Genomic DNA, 24,421 nt, shown 5'->3' on the forward strand with positions numbered 1-24,421 from the left:
CCGAGACCAGCAGCCACACAGGTCCCCTCCAAGTCCCCGAGACCAGCAGCCACACAGGTCCCCTCCAAGTCCCCGAGACCAGCAGCCACACAGGTTCCCCTCCAAGTCCTCGAGACCAACAGCCACACAGGTCCCCTCCAAGTCCTTGGGACCAGCAGCCACACAGGTTCCCCTCCAAGTCCTCGGGAAGAGGCCGAGTCGGGAGTGCACTGGGAAGCTGGGCTCGAGCAGCGACCACAACAGGGGCCATTGGCTTTCTCCTAAGGTTGGACCTTTGGTTGGCCCTGGCTCAGGACAGCTTGCTTGCCAGCTTGTAGAGTGATCCCAAATTCACCAGGACTCTGGTAGTGGTTCTGTCTAGGGGTTCCTCAATTTTGGTTGACTTTGGGAATGAATCCAAGATAAAGTTGTGGCTGTCCCACCAGGAAGACAGATGAAGATGAAGGCTTAGAAAGCCGAGTAGTTGTAGAGAGGAAAGGAATGACAATGGGAGGAGAGCGTGTCACCAGGAGAACAGGTGTAATCAGTGAGTGGGGACTACTGAATGTTCACAGAAGGGAGAAGCTGTCCCCCTGTAGTGGGATTTAATGCTTCAAAGGCTGTTAGCTGGAATTTTAGTGCATCAAGGGTCTGGTCAGGAATGAGTCTAAAGACATTCAAGCCACGGGGTCAAGAGCATGAACCCGCTCCTAGGAAACCGAAGAAGAAAGTTGTATCTGAAGAAGAATGTATCTGAAGTCTTGGTTCTGATCCCAGGCCTCCCCAAACATGGGGAACAGTTCTTAGTGCCCAATTCTTGAACCTAGTAATGAACATGATATGCAAATAACATCCTCAATGTTTGCTTCAGTCCAACACCTTCCCGGGAGGGTCTGGGCAAGAGCTGGGCTCTCCGAGAAACAGCAACAGAGAGGTACCAAGTGTCCACCTAGGATCCAGCCCGACGGTACCCTGATGTCTCCTTAGGGGAGCTGGGGAATGGAAGATTCTTACAGAGGAAGTTGGTAAAACCTCAACTTCCTACTCAACACATCCCCAAAAACCTCTGACCCCCATCTTCCAGGACTCCAGGCATCTGAGCAAACAGGTGAGTGGGAGCCTTCATGCCGGCTGTGGGGGCCAGTAAGTGAGCGGGCCACCTGCAGAGGCACCTCTGGGAGAGTGGGCTGGCTTCAGCCGGGTGCAACTGTCAGAGGGTCTGGTAATGCTGCCGCAGCCGGGCCTGCAGGAATTCATTTGTCAGGTTGTGCCGTGTAATGATCCCCACGATCTAGGGCAAGGAGAAAACACCCAGGTCAGCACAGGCTAAAACCCACCAGGAAGACTGTGTGTAAAGAGAGCTGGTCCCCATCAATGTACACAGGATGTAGAAACAGACAGACAGAACTGGGACCTGGACAGCGTGAGGACACGACACAGACTTCCTCTTCTCAGGGGAAGTTAGGAGTCATGGCAGCCTGGGCACAGATGGAATCAGTGGGTCCTGAAATGGGAGAAAACTGGCAGCAGGAGAGGAAGAGCGATTGGAAGGGGACTCTGAGCCACCTGCTTTCTCCCAACACAGACCTCTGTGTGGCCCAGGCATTCTTTTATTGGTTTTGGCTTGGGTAGAGACAGGGTTTCATTTACAACACAGGCCAGGCTAGCCTTGAACTTGTCTGTGTGCTAGGATTACAGGTGTGTGCCACAACGCCCGGCATAACTACCCTGCGTTTTATCTGGTGTCCTTGTTTATGAATAAACCTAGGCCCGCGCTCTATCATTTAGCTACACCCCAAGTCCAGCCATGCCCTGTCTTAGGGTTCTGTTGCTGTGATGGAGCACCATGACCAAAAGCAACTCGGGGAGAGAATGTTTCAGCTACTTCAGTCTATCACTGAGCAAAGTCAGGGCAGGAATCTGGAGGCAGGAGCACAGGTATAGAGAGGGTGCTGCTCACTGGATGGCTCTTCCTGGGTTGCTTAGCCTGCTTTGGTATAGCACCCAGAACCACCAGCTCAGTCATGGAACTCTGGGCCCTCTCACATCAATCACTAATTAGGAAAATGTTTACAGCCCTGTATTATGGAGGCACTTTCTTAATTGAGAATCCTTGTTCCCAAACAACTCTAGCTTGTGTCATGCTGATATAAAACTGGCTAGTGTATATCCTTAAACAGGGCACATGCAAGACCCGGTGGTACATACCTATAACAGCACCTTGGAGGCTGAGCCAAGAGGACTGCCTCAAGTTCAAGGACAATCTGGCTACTTAATGAGTATCAGGGAAGCAAGGGAAGGATGGAGGGAAGGCAGCTGTCCTTAAACAGGAACCACTTCCTAAAGGTTCATCTTGGTGACAAAGGACTGGTTCAAAAGAGAACTGAAAAGTAACTAAAGAGAAAGACAAGGAAATGGACCACACAGCCACAATGCTCAACATCACAGTAGTGGGTGGAGTGTTGTAGCTTCGGGGGAGAATGCCTGCTGCGGAGATGGGCACCTGCAGGAAAACCCACTATGAACAACAACCTCTGGGCATGCAGAACCTGGGCACAGCAGAGCTGACAAGGTAATGACCTCAGCAGGCCAGGGATCAGGGCTTGTTTTTATTTATTTGTATTTTCTTATTTTGCTACAATACAGTACAATAGTACAGCAATAACTTCATAATAAAAAATTAAGTTGGGCTGACAAGGTGGCCCGGTGGGAGACCAGAGTTTAATCCCCAGAACTCACTGAAGTGGAAGGAGAGAACTGACTCAAACAGCACATGTAAACAGGTTGAAAAAGTAACCCTGAAGTGATGGGAAAGCCTACAGAAATAATCACTGGGGGTGCTTTCTTTAAACCCCTCTGAGCACTTACATTCTACTAATGCTACGAATGCCCATAAGAGATGGGAGCCAAGAAACACAGAGCTGGGCCGGGGAAGGAGAACCCAGGAGCCAAGACAGGAACAGGCATGGGAGAATGGAAGGCAGGAGGTGCCCCCTGCTGGACTGGCATGCGCATGGAAAAGCACCAAGTGGGAGGACAGATGAGAGGCCACCCAGATGAGGGACACTGCTTTCTTCACCCACCCACTTACCTCTCCTACCGCATTCACCACAGGCAAGTGGCGCAGGCCCATGGTTCTGAACAGGTTGAACACTTGAGAAACATGGGTGTTGGGGGAGACGGTAAATGGTGAAGGATTCATATATGGGGTGACATCCTGTAGCAGAAAAATCAAGAATTACCCACAGCCTTGGATAAACATGGCACACAGCAGCATATGGAACAGCCCTGAGAAACAGCCCTCCTCACCACAATCATTCGGGGATTCAGCAGTGTGAGGTCCAGGTCATGTATGTCCGGGTATCGCGGGTAGTCCTCAGCCATCTCAGCGTAAGAAAGACGTGGTTGGCTGGCACTCTGCAATTCCGACCAAAACAATGTCCTTGCAACAAACAGAAGCTGCCAGGAGGGTCACTCTGACAGTCCCCCTCCCCAGTTATGATAGTATCTTCCAGTCATGTGCCACCGGGGGAGGGGCAGCTGGGCAGTACAGGAGCCATAGCAGGTGCTGAGCAGGGAAACAGCCTGATACCAAGCCAGTTCTAATGAATGATAAGGCTGCTAAGAGGGGCTATGGGTTGAGCTGTGTCCCCCCAAAAGACAGCCAACTTGTAAATCCTCGTACCTATCAGGTGCCTTTGCTGAAAATAGGGTTCTGCACATTTACTTATACTGAGCGCATACTGGACTAGGAGGCCTAATTCCAACACCAGGCACCCTTACAAGGTGGAGAACAGAAGCAGGGTGTGCACCGTGTGCAGACAGGTGATACTGAAGTGCTATCAACCATCGAGGCCTGGAACTGTTGGCAACTGTGGGGACTAAGATGAGGCCAGGAAGGACACCCTCCTGGCTCCTTCAGAGAGCTTGCCCGTGCACTCTGGATCTTGTACTTATGGTCTTCAACTATGGAAGACCCTGCTTCAAGCTCCCAGGCCGATGGCAATTTGGCACAATGGCTAGAGACAGTGTCCCAGGAGTGTTGTCACCACCCCTCAGATCTCACTGCTTGTGTGACAGGTCAGGGAGGCCAGTGCACGGGCTCACAGGCCAGCACAGTGGCCACAGTACTGGCTGGGAGTTGCTATCTGAGCAGGCTCCTGCTCCCTGAGTCTACTCTGTGCACCTCACCTGGCTCACAGCAGGCCCCACTGCCAGACAGACCCAGAATCAACCTGCTCTGGCAGGCCAGGCCAGGTACTTCAGGACCTAGGCTGTCACCACTCCAACTTCCTTGCTCCTAAATGCCCTACCAATCTCTACCTACTCCAACCAGGTCAGTCACCCACACTCCACCCAGTTCCCTGCGCCAGGGCAACTGCTCTTCTGCAGGCTTATCAGACCACAGAAAGGCTCAGGTGGCTGCAATAGGAGAAACCTGCAGCTGCCAACATCAGCAGTCACTCAGGAAAGCAAGGCTCTGGGTGACTTGCTCAGGCTCCTGCCAAAAAGGGGTGAGGGGTGTGGTCTTGGGTGCCATGGGGATACCCTAAAACCAAATGGAAGAGAAAAGATGGCTACAGTGGAGCTGGCAGGGGAGGGGCACTTCTTGCACTAACACATGCAGAAGAGTCCACTTGTACCAGAACTCAAGTCCCGCAGTATTAGGGTAGGCATGGCAGCCAATGCCTGGGATCCCAGCATATGAGCTCTGTATTAGGCATTCATCCTCAGCTACCCTGGGAGGTAAAGACCAGCTTGGGCTACACAAGACCCTGTCTCAACAAGAAGAAAACAAAAGGAAAAACCCCTCGGGATATGAAAAGTTCACTGGCCAGCAGGCAGCAGGCACTAGACAAAATGTAGCAGAGGATAAACAAGGGACAACTGGAGTCAGCTTGCCCTCACCTCCCTCGTGACCTCGGGGCCTCACAAACACAGCAAAAGGCACGTGTGGCGAAGCACCCTACTCAGCAGCTCTGTACACAACACATGCACTGAAGCACCTCTTCTGGAACAATGGGGTCTGTCCCTCCCTGTCCTTATCCTGCCTTCCAGTACACCAGAGCCCAGGACTTACGGACTGACTTTCCGAATAGCACACTCCTCGGACAAGCAGGGTGACAAGCTGAGAGCGCAGGACGAGGCCGTGGAAGGTCAGCGGACGGAAACGCTCCTCCATGGTCCAGTCTTCACTCGGGGACTGGTCAGGGTATAGGTTGGGGTAGGGAGTGTATCTGTTACACAAAAACCAGACGCTGCCTCGTATCCCCTCAGCAGGGCCACTCTCACATCCTCATCGCCTCCCCGTACTCTCCAGCAACAAGGACTCCCTCACACTCTCTGTGTGCAGGGTGCTCTGCATGGAGGCTGTGGGCAGCCAGTGTGAGGCCCTCACCTCCTCTCCAGCATCTGCTGTAGCAGGTCCTCCTTCTCTGCCGGCTCCTCGGAAGCCACGTGCTCATCACACACGTTGCGCAGCTCGCTGGAAGGGTACGACTTCATGGACTGGCCCCGCTTGCGCTGCTCACCAGCACGGGTCAAGATACTGGATTTCTATGGATGGAGGTGGGGGCAATGACAGTCTTTACAAGGGCCAAGATGCCATGGTGCTGGGCATATAGATACAGGAACATCTCCAGGACTGTGGTGATGGGAACAGTACTTTTCATGGAGGTCTGCAAGACACTCAGAGGTGCAGGCCAGTCAGTCCTTAGACTTGAACATGAACCTGAGGCCTCACACAAGACAGGCAAGTCTCTACCACTCCACTCCATCCTGTGACCCTGCCCAGCCCAAATTTGACACTTGACCTTGATGGTCAGTTTGACTGGGCTTTAGTAATATTGAAGCAGTCAAGATGTTTGTTTTCACAGGACCAGATCCCAAGGGCTTTGACCTCAGATGAAGAGAAGGTGCTAGTGTCTAGATGGGGAAGTGGGTCACAGCTGTGTGTGTCCTCAGGGGTCTGACCTTGCCCTGACCCCTCCTGGACTCTGTATCTGCCTTCTCCCCTCCATGCTGCTAGATATTCTGCAGTTTATTCTTGGTCCTGACGGACAGAGCTACCTCTGAAACAGGACAAAAGAAATCCTTCTCTTGAGTGGCTCACTTTTGTTGGTTTTCCCTCTGTGGAGCGGGGCTGTCCGCCTCTGCCTCCCGAGTGCTGGGACGAAAGGCTCGCATCAGCACCACTGGCTTGGTTTGTCTAAGTGCACCAGCACTGCCCACACTGGCTAAGTGCAGTCGCACCACATATTTTGTCACAGTGATGCAGTTACCTGCTGCAACAAACCTCATGCTTTTGCTGCCTAAGACTTTACCTCCTCTCATCTGGGGAGGTGCAGCTCAATTCTGCAGAGGGAAAACAACCTTTCTCTTACATTCTGTCTTGGAGTGACCATCAATGTTTATGTTTGTTCTTCCCAAAGTCACCAAAGCCAACTGGTGGCCACATAGCCTGTGTGAGGTGATGGACCTATCCTCTGTGGACTGAGAGTTGGGAGCTACCCAAGGTCAGAGAGCCACCTGTGTCTACCACATGGCATCATGAGGTCAGTATCTGCATCCCTAGAGCTCATAGCCGGGGTCTGCATCTGGAGCTTCCTCCCCTCCCCCCAGCCCCCCGCCCTCTCTCATCTGTGGTTTCTTCGGACAAGAGTCTCTCTATGGAGCCCACACGGCCCAGAGCTCAGTGATTCTCCTGCCTGGCCCCCCACTTTCCTAAGTTGGCCAGAGCCCATTGTGTTAGCAACTCTAGAACCCTCCCTTATGCTTGTACATGGCAAATAATACCAAGTCGGCTGACTTTTCCAAAAGGACCCACCCACCTGTTTCCTGCTGCCCAGATGAGCACATACGCTCCCTGAGACCCACTGTGCACTGTGCGAGGGTGCTGCAGACTTCCCTAGACTGACCCAGTCTGAGTGCAGCCCAGCTTCAGAGGCAGCATTACACAGCCTGAGTGTTGGGCTTCCTTCCTGCCTCACTGGCCTCCCCTTTAGGCCATTTTCTTTACCTTGAACTTGATGTTGTTGCTTATGAGCTGGTTGCCCTTCATGAACTCCTTCTCGTTGCCCCGGTTCTCTGTGACCACTGGGAAGGCATGGTGGACCGTAGTGCGCAGGATGCTCACCAGAGACTGGATGCGAGTGTGAGGGTAAACGTATGTCAGGTTGGGCTCCATGATGTCACTGGCTCTCAGCCTGCAGAGGGAGAAGCGGTCACAGCCTCAAAGACACCGCTGCCACTGGGGACAGGCTGGGTTGGGCAATGGTGCTCATCTCCGTCTGGATCACAGGAGCCTCTCTTCTGAACCATGCCCAGCAAATCCTCCAACTGCCTCACCAGGCCTGCTACACTGCTCCTCACTTCATCATGCTCGGGACCACGGCTACTCCATGAACCCCACCTGCTTCCCCAAGGGTTGGCCAGCCACTCCTTGTCACAGCACATCACATGCTATGATCCATCACCACTAGTCACTAGTAAGCTGCAAGTGAAAGGGCAATTCTAGAGCCCTTGTTTAGACCAGGATGGCAGGCCAGAGCCCTCAGATCAATTCCAGTCTTGCACGTTCCTTCCCGTCTGTTTTCCCGTTGCAGTGGAAGGGCTGTGGGTTGACAGGCTGCTGACCCTGCATTAACTCATAAGGCCTGCCTGATATCCAGAGAGGAGGCTGGACACCTATGAATGGTCCCAGCCAAGAGTGGTGCTTGGTTGAATGTGTGAGCAGGCTGGTGTATTGCCAGGGCTGTGCATTTTCTCAGTGTGACCATCTAGCAGTGTTAAAGCTTGAAGCAATTCTCATAAGTGACTTGGCCAGCAAGCTAAGGAGCCAAATAACCACAAGCAGCCCTGCTTCCCTGTGCCCCACCATGCTACCCAGTCCTGGGACCTGCTCTCCAGATTCCTAGCCAACTCAAGCTACTCAACATCTCTAAACACACAGGGACACAGGTGTACCTTCTAAGCGGAACAAGTGACCGACCTACTGTTTCCCACCCCGACAGGCCCTGTAGCTTAGCCGCTGGTGCAAAGACGTGGGAAGAGGTCAGCGTCTTACTTGTCCATTTCCACCTCTGTCTCCCACTCCAGAAGAGGCACACCTCTCAGCCCAATGTGGATGTCATAAATGCCCTTGTTGAAGAAGTCTCCAGTCCACTTGGCCACCTGGAAGACAAAGCAGAGTCCTGAAGACAGCCCCTGAAGGGAGCCTGGCCCTCAGCCTGTCGGCCACCAGAGGGATGCACTCACCATCAGAGTGACCATGATCGGAAGCCCATAGGTGATCTCATTTGTAGACTCGATCAGGATGACTGTGAGGCTGATGGTCATCCTTACAACCCCACCCAAGAAAGCTGCCGCACCAATCAGGGCAAAGGTCCCAGAATAGAGGTGGCCCAGTCCAATGTAGCTGGTGAAGAGAGAAACAGCCAGGCTTAGACTCTCAATGGTAGTATGGGCCCACACACCTGTAAACATGTGGGCACATGTGCACTCATTAAATCCACACTACCTTTTCAGGACATTGGCAACCAAACGTCCAAAAGCTGCTCCACACAGCAGGGAAGGCACGAAGAGGCCACTGGGGACAGATGTGCCGAAAGTCCAGCATGCCAGCAGGAAATAGAGGATGAAGAATAAGGCCAGGGTGACGGGGCTGAAAGTCCCTGCAGGGTGAGAACAGACCTGAGTCACACCAGCAGATGCCTGCACAGGCTCAGAAAACTGTGTTGGGTCCTCCAGGGTGGCTTTTGAACACCAGCCTGGTCACCTGCCAACACTGGAGGCAGAAACGTGACCCTCTGGCATGGGACACTGTTGCAGAGAGATGCCTGAGAGGCAGCTGGCATCGACCCCCGGGGGTGTGCAGCATGGACACTCACCGTCCTGATGGAAGAGCTGCAGGATGGCAGACTCCTGGGAGTTGAAGAAGAGTGTGGCCATGTCATTGTAGGTGTCATTGGGACAGAAAAAAGTCTTGATAGTTGAATTCACATCTTCTGATGTGACCTGAAGAAAGGGAACCAAAAGGTCAGTACAAAGGCACCTGACTGGGACGTACAGGGCTTCAGCGCGGTCGGTCTCCTAAGAGGTCAAGTGTCTGCTGGACAGCATTCCCTGTGGGAGGAGCTAGGGTGGAGCTAGAGGCGGAAGCAAGTACACATCTGCCGTGGCGCGAGACAGCAGCAGTTCCCGCTCTGTGAGTGCAGAGTCAAACAATGTGGGTGAGGGTGAAGGCCTCTGCTTATCCACGTTTTAAAGAATATTTGCATATGTCTGTGTGAGTAGGTACACAACTGCTATAGCATGAATGCCAAGGTCACATGACACTGAGCTGGGGGACTCTTACTCACCACCGCACATGCCAGACTAGCCGGCCCTGCACACTGTCCATCTTGCCATGGCAGCACTGGGATTTCAGACATGAGCTGCCATGTTCAGCTTTCTAAGGGTCCTAGGGACCTGACCCAGGTCCCCGTCCTCGTTGGCAAATGCTTTACCTGCTGCACCACCTCCTCAGCCCTCACTCACACTCATCACTGAGCACAGCTACATCAGGGCTCACGTGGCCTTTCCTCCTTGGTGCAGATTCTGAAGTAACACAGCTAAGAGCTCAGAGTGAGAGCCCCAAGGACTATGGGATGGCAGTGCAGATTAGAGATCAGCTGAACCCCCAACTTTGATTGCAAATGAAACCAAGCAACCAACTTTTATTCTGGATTTTCTACCAAAGAAACCAACCTTAACCTGAGGCCCAACAGCAGTATCATGCTCTGGGCCACCTTCCTTCCAATCCCACTAGGAGAACACAAGTCTCTCTACGTTCTCGCCACCCTGTGTGAGCGGAGGATTCCCATGCCTCCTGAATTGTGAGTAGAAGCAGGGCGTCTGCAGAGGGATCGTTCTGGGTTTCTGGCTGGTGGTGTGCAGTGGCTGAGCTTCACTACACTGCTGTCCCTGTGACTAGGGACAGTAAGGAGGTGGAAAGCGCCTCCTGTTGGCAGAGAGGCGTGAGTGCAGTGAACAGTGGACTACCTGTTGCCTGTGGCTTAATAACTGACACATGCAGGGTTTCTCAGAACATGTTTGGAGGAAAGCCCATCCAACAGTCTCTGGGAAAGGTCTTGAGGCCAGCTGCACCGCTGAGAGTCCACCTGTCTGCTGCGGAGAACAGACTACCAACTCAGATGGCTTCACCACTAACTCTGCACTCTCTGGGAAGAGCTTTTTTTACTTTGGAAACTCTGGCTTTTCCTCATCTACAAAAGATATTAGTACCTCCCCCTTCATGCCTCACATTACCAGCTAAGGGATCTTGGAAAAGCCTCCACTTTGCCTCTGTTTCCTTTCCTGAAAAATGGGAATACTATTATCAGCACTGTAAATGAAAAATAAGGATAGTTGTGTAAAGTACTTGTAAAAGACCCGAGACACCGAGCACCTAAGCATCTCTGGTGCTCGCTGGACTATCGTGGGCCCAGGAGTCCCATAGCCAAGAAAGTCAATCCATCCCAGGACAGTCACCTTTGTCTGGTTTTAGTTAATTTTTTTAAAATTAGCCAAGTTGAGCACAGAATGTTTTATGTTTTTTATATTATTAGTGGTCCACAACAAAATACATTTTGAAAAGTCTGGTCTCAGAAATGATGTGGCCTTGGGAATAACAAGGTGCCAGTAAACTTCTACTCTGTGTGGTACCTTCTTTTGTCCCAGGCACCCTCTGCCTGAGGGCTACACAGATGGCTGCTGCAAGGGCCAGATGTAACCCTTGGCTATGGTTGGTTGACCTTTCATCTAAAACGTTCTGGAAGTCACAGACTGCTTCTCTCCCAGACAAGCTGCAGAGGGCTCTGAGAGCCCTCAGTTGTTACTTGGAAACAAGAAGGCACGCCAGGGAGAGCAGCCCAGCACGTGAGGGACGAGTTAGCATCACCCTAAGGGTGATATCACAGAGGTGAGGTGTTGGGTGGCGGGGCCCCGAGCCAGTGTGTTCCTGCGGGCCTGGAGAGAGGTGAACAGCAGGCTAATGAGCAACGCTTCCCATGAAGGACAGCTGAGCTTTAGACAGCATAGGAAGGGTGGCAGGCAAGAACTCATCCTCACAGGTGACAAGGCACAGCACACTCAGCTGCAGGCAGGAGCAGCATGGCTCCAAACAAACACACTTTTCTGCTTGGAGGATAGACACCAAGTTTGTGAGGGTTACCTGGAGCTGGAATGAGCCATTACCGGTTTGACTCGTGGAAGACATCTGTCGGCATTCTCCTAACACCATGGAGGCCACAAACACCACCACAGTGGTCACCAGGGACACCAAGAGGCTCTCTAAGACTCTAGAAAGCAGAGCACAGCGGTTACAATGCAATTGTGCTTGGACACACGTGATCACTATACCTGCCCATCACCCCTCCCCCACAGGGCAAGCCCCGAAGTCCTGGTGAGGACACACAGCCAGGATTCACTCCCGACTTGCTGTGTCTAGCTGGCTGCAATAAAGGGCAGGCAGCTGATGAAGGAGGCTGTTGCACACACATCATCACTTTCTAAAGAGCTAAATGGTTTTTCCTTGCTAAGTCCAGGGCAAGGGTAACTCCTGACAGAAAGCTTGTCAGCAGAATCTGCTGACCCTCCTGACTTGGTCATGTGTGTCAGCAGAAGAGGGTGAGCCACCTAGCCACTCAGATGTAAACTCAGTCTCAGCTTCTCTGGCCTTCATGGGGCACTCATGAGCTTGTTTACAGGCTTAGTCTCAAAGGAGAAATCACAGTGGGCGTGGGAAGCAGGGTCTATTCACAGGACCATCTTCCTTGGGAGAGATGGCCCGCCCACAAGGGGCTCACTGCAGATACCTGACGAGCTTAGGTTTCGGGTGCACGTTGCGCATACGGTACTTTGCAAGCCTCTTGTTCAGACAGTTGAATGTGGCTCCCAGGAGGCCCCCAATGACCCCCATCACGACGAAGAAACCCAAATCCATAGCTGTCCAGAGATGACATTTTTTATCAGAGTCAGAGCACTGAGAGAAGGGGGAAGGGAGGGAGAGAGAAAAACCAGAGTGGCCATGAGCACAGGAAGGGAAAGAAACAGAGACAGGAACAAGAGGGATGCTTGCCTTCCATGCCGAGGGTCCAGGCTGTCCAGGCACACTGCTCACGGGAGCAGGTGTGCGCAGGAGGCGGCCACCTGTCCCACTGGGCTTTTAAGAGCAAGTTTCATGGGTACAGTGAAATATCCTGGGAGGAAGGGAAAGACATACCTTAAATTCGCCGAAGTTCAGTAATCCAGGCAGCTGGAAGGAACCCCAACTTCCAAACTGAATCCCAGAGCGGAAGAAGTTGAGAGTGAAGGTGGCAGACATGGAACAGAAGAGCTAGAGGACAGGTAACAAAACAAGGACACTGGTGACATCACCCTCTCCTTCACTCCCTCTCCGACTTACTTATTCCTGCATTCATGGACAGATCTTGTGCATATGCGGTGCAGGAGTCAGTTCTCTCCTTCCACCATGTGGGGCCAAGGGTTCAACTGGGATCTGGCATGGCATAAGTGCCTTTATCCAGAGTCATCTTGCCAGCCTGATTAAGTCCCTAGGTGTGGTGGCCCAGGCACTCAAAAGGCAGACAGGCAATCTCTGTAAGGCTAGCTTCGTCTACATAGTGAGATCCTGTCTCAAAGCCAAACCAAATCAGTAACAAAAATAAACAAAGAAATAAATCCCCATGGCTCTAGTAGAGGCCTTGGCAAGTGGCCGGTTCAGGACCCCCTGGGGAAAGCAACTGAAGGCAGCTCTGAGCCAGTGTCTCTACGGTCCTCCATAGTGCCCAATGCTGAGAGCTCCTTATGGAGCAGGCCCTATGCCCAACACAAAGGGGGACAACGGAAAACGATTTCTAGTCACAATCCTGTCATTGAGACTTACACATTCTTCAGGCAGAGGGTTCACAAAGAGAGAGCAGCAGCTGTTTGGCATGGGTGTACAGTTGGGGGTGGGGGTGGGCTCACAGGAAGAGCACAAAAGCCTACTGTTTGGAGCCTATGGTGCTGTGACAAGGAAGTTACTTGGAGCCAGTGTGCCAGCTCCAACAGAAGGACAGCTCCATGTCTCAAGTGACCTTGGGTGCATTCTGGACTCATGCTTGGGTCTAAGAGGTGGCATCCACAGACAGTGTCCTTACCACTTTCCACGTGAGCCCCTGGTTCCAGAAGGATGAGCCCTCCTCCAGACTGAACAAGGTGCCCCCTATAGGGGCCCCAAAAGCTGCAGCAACGCCAGCAGCTGCCCCCGCTGACACAAAGTCACGCTTGTCTCTAAGGAGGAGGAGGGAAGGGGGAGAGAAACGTTTGTGTATTTAAGAAAGAGCCTTCAGACTGAAGGGCCAGTTTCTTACTGTTTTACCTATGAGCCTTCTCCCTCACAGCTCAGGGTGTCATGGTTCTGGGTGGCAGTCACAGCTGCCTCTGAGCCACACAGACTACCTACATGCCTGAGTGTGATGTGAATATCCTCCAGTGTGTTCCAGGCTGTGGCCCTGAGGCACTGCTGGAAGGCACTAGAACCTGAGCAGTGGGGCTGAGAAGGAGGAGGTCAGCCATTTGGAGTGTATTTGTAAAGAGGGTACTGGGAGCCATCCCAAGCCACTCCATGAAGGTCACCAAAACCTTCAAAACTGGGAGGAAAAACACTGCTTTCATTTCAGCTGCCCGTCTCAGGTGTGTGTCACTGTGACAAAGCCAGCACACTGCATCCCACTCGAGCAGGGTAACAGCTCTTCCTTCACCTGAGAGGAGGGGCTCCCTGACCCAACATGGCTTCAGTCAAACTGGGCGTGGTGCAGGACAGTACCACACAAACCCACGAGGCTAGCATCTGAACAGCAGGGCACCCTTCTCTGGGTTTTCAGTTTGGGACCATCAGTGCTGCCTCAAATGGTTCTTACAACAAAAGTCTGTCAGGACAATAGCTAGGTCCTTTTGCTTCTCACTCTCAGGAGAAAAGCATAGCGTGCCCTTTTCTGACAGCTTCAGTCAAAAGTCAGACCAGTGAGGCTGGGCCTCGCCTCTCACCATTCCCATACCTGTCGCTGCGGAAGTAGGGGAAGTTAAACTGGATCTTCCGTAAGGAGATGCTCTGGAACTAAAATGGGGAAAATAGTGTCAGAGAAGCCTTGAGGGCAGGGGCAGGGCCGTACAGCCCCACAGAGGCCCCTGTCCATCTGCACAACTGTACAGTGTGCTGCAGGAAGGAAGTCAACTAGGGTTTACTCTGTGTAGTGTCAACAAGTCAGGAGGAGGGGGACAGCAGAGCTAGGGGCTGGAAGGGATGGAGACCTGCTGCATATGACGTCACTACCTCTATCACATGACACTGGCACCCTAGATGCTCACACAGGCCCCCATGCCATGCTAGTCTCTTTCCTCTTCCAGGCTGGGAGAGCCCGTAGTTGAGCATGAGCAGATGGGCCTGGAGCCTTCCTCCCTCACCCCAACAACTCACACTTCAGGTAGGTCTCTTTCTAGGAACAGGGAGAAGGGCCTCAGTGAACGCTCTTCTGGGACTCTACTGGCTGGGTTTGTGTCACTTTGACACAGCTGGAGTTATCACTGAGAAAGGAGCCTCCCCTGAGGAAATGCCACTATGAGATCCAGCTGTAAGGCATTTTCTCAATTAGTGATCAAGGGTAGGAGGACCCATTGTGGGTGGTGCCATCCCTGGGCTGGTAGTCCTGGGTTCTATAAGAAAGCAAGCTGAGGGGCTGGAGAGATGGCTCAGCAGTTAAGAGCACTGACTGCTCTTCCAGAGGTCCTGAGTTCAATTCCTAGCAACCACATGGTGGCTCACAACCATCTGTAATGAGATCCGATGCTCTCTTTTGATGTGTCTGAAAACAGTTACAGTGTACTCACATACATAAAATAAGTAAATTAATCTAAAAAAGAAAGAAAGAAAGAAAGAAAGAAAGAAAGAAAGAAAGAAAGAAAGAAAGAAAGCCGAACAAGCCAGGGGAAGCAAGGCAGTAAGAAACATCCCTCCATGGCCTCTGCATCAGCTCCTGCTTCCTGACCTGCTTGAGTTCCTGTCCTGACTTCCTTTGGTGATGATCAGCAGTGTGGAAGTGTAAGCTGAATAAACCCTTTCCTCCCCAACATGCTTCTTGGTCATGATGTTTGTGCAGGAATAGAAACTTTGACTAAGACAGGGACTAAGACCTCAAATGAAAGCCCATGTGTCCAGAGGAACCCTTAAGACTAGGAGCTTTGCCCAAGTGTGATGGCGAGGAGGGTACTGAGTTCAAAGCCAGTAAGGATATAGTGACACTCTATCTTGGCCAATCAATCAATGAAACCTCCTTTTAAAGGAGATCTTAAGTCTTGAGTTAGCTCTTCAGCATCCTCATCAATGCTTAGGGGTCTAATCAGTCCATGACTACAGAGAAGAAAGGAACTGGGACACACAGTGTAGTGCACAGGTGACACCTGCCTAGCCTGTGACTATCACTGCATCACCTAATGTGACTGAGCAGAGGTGGGCCTCAGACTGTGCCAGCCAACTCTTCCAGACACTTGGCTACAGTGTGGCTGCATTGCCACATTGACTGACTGGTTTTCCTCTGCTTCCTGTCTCCGTTCCAAAGACTCAGCAGTGATGCTATGCTTTGAGGAGCAATAGTTATTTGCTGGGACAGACCACACAGTTTCCACCTCAACTCCAAAAGGCAACAGGTTCTGAAATTGCATGAGGGATATCACATCTGCTGGGCCTATGCAAGAGACCCATTCTAAGGAACGCATCCCCTGGCCCACCAATCCTTACCTGAGGGAGGCCAGCTCCTACCACAGCACCACTGTGGATCATGGGGCCTTCTTTCCCCACAAAGAGCCCTGGGAATGGGGAGGAAAGAGGGGCACAGTCAGCAGAGGGCCTCTGGCTTAGATTTTGCTATGTAAACCTTTCAGCAACTAAAAAATGCAGGCAAGCATATGACTGACTCTCTAGTGTAAAGACTGAGCCTGGTCAGGGAGACAGCTCAATCAGTAAAGAACTTCCTGAACAGATACAAGGGCCCAAGATCCATCTTCAGCCCTAACATAGAGAACCTGGAAAAACAGTGTCCAGCTGTCATCCAGCTCTGGGGAACTAGAGGCAGGATTGCCGAGGCTCTGGTCAGCCAGCCTAGCTTAGCTGACAAAGTTCCAGGCCAGTGAGAGAGCCTATCTCACAAAACAAGACCTGTAACTTGTAAAAAGTGACATGGAAAGGTTGTTGTGTGGTTCCCTGTGCCTCAGCCCATCCCGCACACACATGGGCTGGGACAAATTGTCTTCACACAAGCTCCACTTGTTACAAGAGAGAATAGTTCTTATTTTCAATTCCAGTGCAGGGAAACCACCCTGTCTGTTTCTGTACACCCTGAGAACTTTTACTCCCTTATGTATTGATGGTGCTGGGAATCAAACCAGGAGCCTTGTATATTCTCAGCCAGTGCTCTACCTACACTCCCAGCCTTTATCTGTTTATTTTTGGCTTTATTTTTTGTACAAGCTTACAATGTAGTCATGGCTATCCTGGACCAAAAAACAAGGCTGGGTTCAAACTCGAAGCTACTCTGCTGCCTTTGCTGGGATTACAGTTATGTGCCACTATATGGTACGGTTTAGTTTTATTTTGGCATAGGGTCTCACTAAGTTACCAATGCTGCCTTTGAATTCACTCTGTACCTTAAGTGAGCCTTGAACTTGAAATCTTCCCGCTTCAACCTCAAGATAAGTAAGGATTACATGTGTGTGCTGCTAGGCGCAGGAGTCATTTCTTTCTACCCTTTTGCTGAGTCAATATATATATATATATATATATATAGTATTTATAGCCCAGGCTGCCTCCAACCTCTGTGATCCTGCTGAGACTCCCAGGACCTGGGATTCTTTTTTTTTTTTTTTTTTTTTTTAAATTTTTTTTTTTTTTTTTTTTTTTTTAAAGATTTATTTATTTATTATATGTAAGTACACTGTAGCTGTCTTTAGATATTCCAGAAGAGGGCGCCAGATCTCGTTACGGATGGTTGTGAGCCACCATGTGGTTGCTGGGATTTGAACTCTGGACCTTCGGAGGAGCAGTCGGGTGCTCTTACCCACTGAGCCATCTCACCAGCCCCAGGACCTGGGATTCTTAAATGGGTATGTCATACAATTCCCTAAGTTCCTACACGATGTCCTCAGTGACCTCTCTTGGCCTGCAAAGGCTAAATCATCGGCCATTTATACAAAACATGGGCTAACGCTGCCAGAGCCAACCCTAAAACCAACTGAATGATAGCTCCTCTTCAACAGAAAGGTAGTGTCACTGGGTACATTGGAATGGCAGGACAAGTCACCCTGGGCTACATAATGAGACACTACCCTGGGCTACATAATGAGACACTACTTCAGAAGACTGGCGGGGGGGGGGGGGGGGGGGCGGGGGGAGGACAGGAAAGAGAGAAGGGGTTGGGGAAAGAAAACAGAAAGTAAGGAAAGGACTAAAGGAAACAAGACTGTGTGGAGTGACCTGCACTGGGATGTGAATCTGAGCTTCGCCTATCTGGCCATGTTCTGAGGCCCCCAGTGTGTAGAGCTGTTCTGAAGGCCGTGGAACCTTAGAACATGAGGCCTGGCTAGTAAAAGTGGGTTACTCCGAGGTGGCCTTCAAAGATTATAGTTCAGCACTGGCTTCTGCTTCCCGGTGCCCACAACATACACCCTCCACCATGAAGTGTCCCTCGTCTGTCCAGCAATGACGGACTGAAACCCTTCTGAGGCTAAGTACAAGCAACCCTCTCGCTCCCTCAAGCTGCCTCTGCCACATATGCTGTGACAGAGACACAGCTAACATGGACAAAAGTCGTCACCAGATGAGGAGCAGCCACAGCCCAAATCTACCCAATGCACAGCATGCCTTCACCACTCCATGGAGAGGAGAAAGCTCTCCTCACCTCCAGACACACTGAACAGCACCCCAAACACTTTGCAGAGCAGGGTCCGGAGCCGCACAATTCCTGGCACTTTCACACCATTCAGATAGCACTTGATCTCAGGGATTCCAGAACCTGCTGCCACTGGCTATTAGGGAAGGAAACATACAAATAAATTAAAAACCCACTCTGCAGCTTCAACTCAACAAGCCAGGGACACCCGCATCTTCCTGCCCGAGAGCTGTTCACCCACAGACGCTGGGCCGCAGCCTGAGCCCCGACTCTGTATCTAACAAGCTCCTCCATTGCATGTGGAGTCTGTTCACACGGGACCACTGAGCACCACTGCAGAGCCACCTTCCCCGCATTCTGGTGACACTCTCCAGGTAATCCCAAGGTGAAGGAGGAGAAGAGCACCTCCCCCATCCATGTCTTTAATCCTCCCATTCCCATTAACCTCACCCCGTACTGCAGGCTTTACTTTTAGGAAGATCTCCAGGTGAACAGTAGTAACCCGTAAGCCGCATGAACCTGTTTCCCAACACATAGCTGAAGAACATTACGTTCTTTTAGCTGGGCAGTGGTGGCACACCCGTAATCCCAGCAGTCTGGAGGTAGGGGCAGGCAGATCTCTGAGTTCAAGGCCAGCAGGATTAGTTTCAAGACAGCCAGAGCTACACAGAGAAACCCTGTCTCAAAAAGCTACACACACACAGACACAAAGTGAACAGTACTGAAAACTAAGACAGTCCATTTTCAAACCGCCTTACCTCTATCAAGACAAGAAGGCTTGCCAGGAAGACAAAGGTCAAGTTAAAGCCCAGGAGCTCCAGGAGGGACAGGGCAAGGCAGCCTTTCTGACTGCATTCCTCCACCGCTGCAGAGGCTGAGTCAAGGAAAAAGGGCTCTCAGCCACGAGGCATAGCACTTGAAATGGGGCAGCCACGGTGGCTGCTCAGTGCATATTTCCCTGTGCTCCACATACAACAGCTTTCTGTGTTTTTCTCTGTAGCCTTGGCTGTCCTAGAACTCACTCTGTAGACATGGCTGGCCTCAAACTCAGTGATTCACCTGTCTCTGCCTCTCAAGTGTGGGATTAGTTTAAAGACGTGTACCACTGCAGCTGGCTATATACAACAGCTTTTAAACATTTTATTTTGGGGTGTGTGTGTAGACAGGTGTATGTACACTTGTGTGCTGGTGCCCAGAGAATCCAGGAGGAGGTACGGGTCCTTGGACTGGAGTTACACGAGGTGGTACAGGTGAACGGTGGTTGTGAGGCTGTAGGTACTGGGAACAAAACCCAGGTCCTCTGGAGGAGCAGCAGGTGCTTTTAACTTCTGAGCCATCTTTCCAGCCCCACAACTGCTTTCGTTGGGTGTGGGAGTTGGCATCTTTAGTTCAAGTAAAGGCAGGTGGGTCTCTGTGAGTCCAAGGTCTGTCTTTCTGTCTATATAGGAACATTTCAGGCAGTCAGGCCTATATATGAGACCCTTTCTCAAAAGTAACCAACAAACAAAAAAGAGCCACTTTAGGGGCTGGTCAGACAGCTCCGTGGGTAAAGGTGCTTGCAGCCGTGCCTAACAGCCTGAGTTTTCCCTGAGACCCACACAGTGGAAGGAAATGACACGTTGTCCTCTGACCTCCACACACACTGCGGCATGTGCAACCCCCCACCCCCCCACACACACATAAAATAAATAAATGAAAAGAACTACTTTGAATTTACAGAATTCCCCACCCCCAAACATTACAAAGAGTGACCAAGACCTTCCAAAGCCTCACCTGAACAAACCTCTACACTATGGCCTGTACAGTGAGTGCCCTGTACCTCGTGTCCCCACAACTTTACTGTATCATCCCACAGTATCTCTCAGTGTTACCCCACCTGAGTGTTAGCCATGTGGATACACAGTGCTCAGTTGACTTGTGCATGCAATTACAGTGCTGTGAAGGAACCACTTTCTCCATGCCCTCATCTGTTGTCACAGCCGTCACAAAAGCTGCCTTTAATATACCTGAGGTCCATCTGAGGAGGAATTTAAAAGCTACACACAGAGGATGTGTACACCCCAGGTTCTTGCCAGAGCTTTCGAGCCTCTCCATGTTTTCCTGAGAACTCAAGGGGTTTGATTTTGTTCTGGTAAGATGGAGACATTCTTTCTAGATTCGTGGAGATGAACTGTCTCCTTTGTGTGGCACTAGGGATTGGAAAGATGGCCTCCCTCCGATACTGTGTCACGCCCCAGCCCTGTTTGCTTTTCATTGAGACATGGTCTACATTGCCTAGGCTGGCCTGGGACCCGCGTTGTAGCCCACGTAGGCCTGGAGCTTACACATCTCCTGCCTCGGCCTCCCTGGTAAAGCACCAAGAGGTCTAGCTCTGTTTCTTAAGTGCAGGGAAAACCGATCCCAGTCTGTGCACTCAGATTTCCCTTTATTTTACAATGTTCTTATTGTGGTTTGGGTTTCTATTTGTCTTCATGAATGGAGTGCTTACTTAAATGTAGTTAAGCTTTAAGATCAAAGGTCCAGGAAGAATTCTTTGCCGCCAACCCAAGTCTCTGGAGTTTTAAGAACTTATACAGTATTCCTGCCGTCATCCATTCTCCCGCTTTGCTCTTTTATATCTTAATCCTAAACCCAGGAAAGGTGATGTAGATTTGTAATCACAGCATTTAGGAGGCTAAAACAGGTATATCAGGAGTTTCAGGCCAGTCTCTGCCATACGATGAGTTTGAGTCCAACCTGGGCTGCATAGCTACTTGTATGACAACCAAGGCTAGCTAATAGACAGTATCTCAAAATAAGGAAAAATGTCATGCTTTCCTGTCCTTCAGTGACAATTTAAAAACTCCTGCCTGTATGGCTAACAAACAGCCTTTCAAATACCACATTTACTGATAAAATTCTCAACAAGAAAGAGCCTCGCCGGGCGGTGGTGGCGCACGCCTTTAATCCCAGCACTTGGGAGGCAGAGGCAGGCGGATTTCTGAGTTCGAGGCCAGCCTGGTCTACAAAGTGAGTTCTAGGACAGCCAGGGCTATACAGAGAAACCCTGTCTCAAAAAACCAAAAAAAAAAAAAAAAAAAAAAAAAAGAAAGAGCCTCAAGAATGAAAGGGTCTGAAACAATGGAGCCGTAGAAAGGATACACGTTTGAACCACTCCAAACTTCAGTTGGGTGAAGAGTCGAACGGAAAAGTCCACAAAGAGACCCACCTGCAGAGAATAAGAGAGTGGACATCTTCATCTCCAGGTGAGTACAGGTCTCTTAGAAGCCTCACCTGCCCTCACTGCAGGTCACTCAAGGTACCTGCAGCAGCAGCAGCAGGAGAGTGAACTCTGCTAGTCACGCTGGCTGAGGTCCTGCCCCAGAATAGCCTCACTGACTCTCCAAAGAAAAGAGAAAATGAGCCGGGCGGTGGTGACATACGCCTTTAATCCTAGCACTTGGGAGGCAGAGGCAGGTGGATTTCTGAGTTCGAGGCCAGCCTGGTCTACAGAGTGAATTCCAGGACAGCCAGGGCTACACAGAGAAACCCTGTCTCGAAAAAAAAAACAAAAAAACAAACAAACAAACAAAAAAACCAAAAGAAATGAGGAAAGAAATAAAGTAGAGTAAAGAAGGCACAGAGAAGGACGAGAAGAGTCTTGCGGTTAGAGAGGGTAAGACTGAGTCACCTGGGGAGTCACTCAGCAGTTTCCAATTTCCAAAGGAGGAGTCACAAGAATAGCCAAAACGTCTTCAGTGGTGCTCAGCTGGACAAGCCTTCGCCTTAGAATGCTACTTTAAAGGGCATTTCCGTGGCGGGCACAAGTGGTCTCTGGGTTTGGTATGAGCCCTTTTTATTTTCTCAGTCATTATTTCAGGGAGAACCACTCTATCAGTCGCTGGCTACCTGGGAACCTACAAGCCACTGTTCTACTCCACAGAGCTTATGGGAGGCCCAGAAAGCCCCCTAATGTGGCAGAGTGACATCAAAGGCCTTGCTTTAACCCCAGCCTCCCTCGGGCTAATGCCCAGAAGTCTTTAACTGAAGCAGAAAGAGGAGACAGATCAAAGGGTTCTGAGAGAAGGGCTAGGCTGCAGCAGCTACATAACAGAGGAGGCTGCCTTCTTAGCATCTCTGGGATAAAGCCATTGATGGTAGTTAAAAGGCTACAACACACAGAAAAACTAACAATTACATGCAAATGATGCTTATTACTGAGAGAGCCAAAACCAGAAATACACAGGACAGGTGCTTGGTTTTAGTCCCTGCCCCAACCATGGACACTGAAATTATGTAACACAATTAAACCCACCAATTTCATTCCCAGGATGCCCTCAGAGGATTAGCAAATGGGCCTCCCAACTGCATTACTGCCACTAGATGCTCCCTGAGAATTCACCATGAGTACAATGTGAACGGAAAATGACTGTCACTTGGGGCCGTGTGACATGATATATACATACACACTACCTAGATATGCGACTGAGAGTTGAGCCTAAGACTTGTGGCCAAGTCCTGAGAAAGGCAGTAAGGAGGTTGAGCCCCTCTCTGCCAGTTTATTGACAAAAGTCGGACTTGGCATGTGTCTTCTGGCTGGGTGCCGACTTTCCCAGCTTCCCTTTTTGGTTTAGAGATGATGAGGCCACAGTTATGGCACCAGACATAACTGCTATCATGATCTTTGGTGCTGTGTCCAGCTTTCCCTGTGTGTGATCGTTCTGTGAACCTGGCGAATCCAGGAGCCCTGTCCACTCTGGCATAGCCCTTCATCTACCACTGCCAACAAGGTGGGTGTGACAGTGTGACCTCAACATCCATTGGGCTCTGTCTGCCATGTGCTACCCGCCACCAGAAAGAAGGACTGGCTCACTCAGTAGAGTTCTGACCAAGCAGCCCTGGAGTGCTGGGCGAGCGCAGAGTCTGACTGTGACTCACTTCTGTAGTACCCAAAGCAAATGCAAAGTCACATGAAAACCCAGGCCAGGGTAATTAATTTTCAAAAGGAGGAGGAAAAAGAAAAGGCAGTCTTGAAGAGAGTGACAACTATTCCAATGCTGCAATTGTCACAGCAACAGATGACAAGGGTCACTCACCAGGCAAGGCTTTCCCTCTAATCCCGACCCATCTAGCTTGCCTCCTCCCCAGCTTCCACTACTCACCAGCCCTGTACAGACGCCAATGGCGAACACCACCATCCACTTCACCGCCTCGTATCTTCGCCCTTTCTGTTCACAAGGGAAAAGAATGGGTCCATTTGTGACAGGGGAAAAAATGTATATTGGCTAACCAGTTCTGGACTAAATCTACAGAGACAGCAAGCGTGGTGAGGAGGGGCAGCTGCAGGTGCCCCACAATGACACTGATGAGCCCGACAGGACTAAGCTGGGTATAGTGACTAGGGGTACACTGGATGGCAGGAGGAAGTCTAAGAATGTACCAACACTGTGTGTGAGAAAGAGTGTCTGTGTGTCTGTGTATGTAGTGTCTCCATATGTATGTCTGTGTACGCATATATGTCTGTGTGTGTCTGTATGTGTATCTGTGTCTCTGTGTGTGTGTGTGTAGGCCAAAGGACAACTTTAGAAGTTAGTTCTCCCCTTTCACCATCTGGGTACTGGGGATCAAATTCATGTGGACACGCCTGGCAGAGACTCCTTTTCCTGCTGAGACATCTCAGCAACAGGGCTTATGGATTTAAATGCCACTCTTTCATGAAAAAGTTTAAAGACAAAAGTGGACACTTGGGGTCACATGAGGACAGAATACAAGCTGCTGAGACTTCTTCAGTGCTAACAGACCAAGAGCTAAGAGCTCACCTTATTATCCATGGTCTCCAACACTTCCAGGTAAGGGTCATTGATGCAGCGGTCATAGTCCAGACTCTGAGAGAACACAAGAATGCTAATGGTGCACATGGAATCGCAACAAAACCTAACCCAAGGAAAGCTCCAGTTTCCCCCTGTTCAGCAAGAAGAGGCATCAGCAGTGCCAGGGACGGAAGGATCGGTGCAAATGCAGACTCCAACTCTGTGGCCAGCAGCTTCTGACCCTGTGCACGAATAGGACCCCAGGTGAGTCACATGTGCAGGAAGAGCCAGCAGCACTGCTTCCGAGAGGCCTCATGCTCAGGAAAAGCTTTGGCTAGCAAACGTTAGGGTCTGGGAAGTAACGCTCAGTGGTAAGATATCATACCTAAGGCCTTGTGCTGCATCCTAGCACGGGGGAAGAAGACAAAACAAAAAAGACAGATTTTCCTGTTTCTACAAAATAGTTAAAGGCTTTCGGCGATCCCTAGTCTTGCCCAACTTATTCCCTTACATGTGAACAAACCTTCAATTAACCAGAACCAAGTTAACCCAGATCAACTGTTGTAATTCTTTTTACAGGAGGCCTCCATGAAAATGAGGTTAGCCAGCCAGGCATGGTGGCGCACGCCTTTAATCCCAGCACTTGGGAGGCAGAGGCAGGCGGATTTCTGAGTTCGAGGCCAGCCTGGN

The 24,421-nt window shown here is 50.7% G+C and overlaps 1 protein-coding gene across 2 annotated transcripts in view; it reads right to left on the reverse strand.

Annotated features, from left to right (window-relative positions):
• Positions 1-502: 502 nt before the first annotated feature.
• The window catches only part of Clcn6 (chloride voltage-gated channel 6), a 31,774-nt gene continuing 7,855 nt past the window's right edge, over positions 503-24,421 (reverse strand). For both annotated transcript variants that reach the window (XM_021159590.2, XM_029476279.1), the window contains exons 3-23: positions 23,741-23,806; positions 23,084-23,149; positions 21,084-21,150; positions 18,701-18,807; positions 17,952-18,078; positions 15,797-15,864; positions 14,061-14,119; positions 13,161-13,293; positions 12,242-12,355; positions 11,835-12,001; positions 11,192-11,318; positions 8,868-8,994; positions 8,498-8,651; positions 8,236-8,395; positions 8,045-8,151; positions 6,998-7,184; positions 5,378-5,535; positions 5,060-5,216; positions 3,289-3,396; positions 3,071-3,196; positions 503-1,270 (exon numbers count right to left, since the gene is read on the reverse strand). In XM_021159590.2, the coding sequence (XP_021015249.1) occupies positions 1,190-1,270; positions 3,071-3,196; positions 3,289-3,396; positions 5,060-5,216; positions 5,378-5,535; positions 6,998-7,184; positions 8,045-8,151; positions 8,236-8,395; positions 8,498-8,651; positions 8,868-8,994; positions 11,192-11,318; positions 11,835-12,001; positions 12,242-12,355; positions 13,161-13,293; positions 14,061-14,119; positions 15,797-15,864; positions 17,952-18,078; positions 18,701-18,807; positions 21,084-21,150; positions 23,084-23,149; positions 23,741-23,806 (2,466 nt within the window). In that variant the 3' untranslated portion in view covers positions 503-1,189. The remainder of the gene's footprint in view (positions 1,271-3,070; positions 3,197-3,288; positions 3,397-5,059; positions 5,217-5,377; positions 5,536-6,997; positions 7,185-8,044; positions 8,152-8,235; positions 8,396-8,497; positions 8,652-8,867; positions 8,995-11,191; positions 11,319-11,834; positions 12,002-12,241; positions 12,356-13,160; positions 13,294-14,060; positions 14,120-15,796; positions 15,865-17,951; positions 18,079-18,700; positions 18,808-21,083; positions 21,151-23,083; positions 23,150-23,740; positions 23,807-24,421) is intronic.

This window comes from Mus caroli, chromosome 4 (assembly GCF_900094665.2).
Source record: "Mus caroli chromosome 4, CAROLI_EIJ_v1.1, whole genome shotgun sequence".
In the NCBI taxonomy this organism is placed as follows: domain Eukaryota; kingdom Metazoa; phylum Chordata; class Mammalia; order Rodentia; family Muridae; genus Mus; species Mus caroli.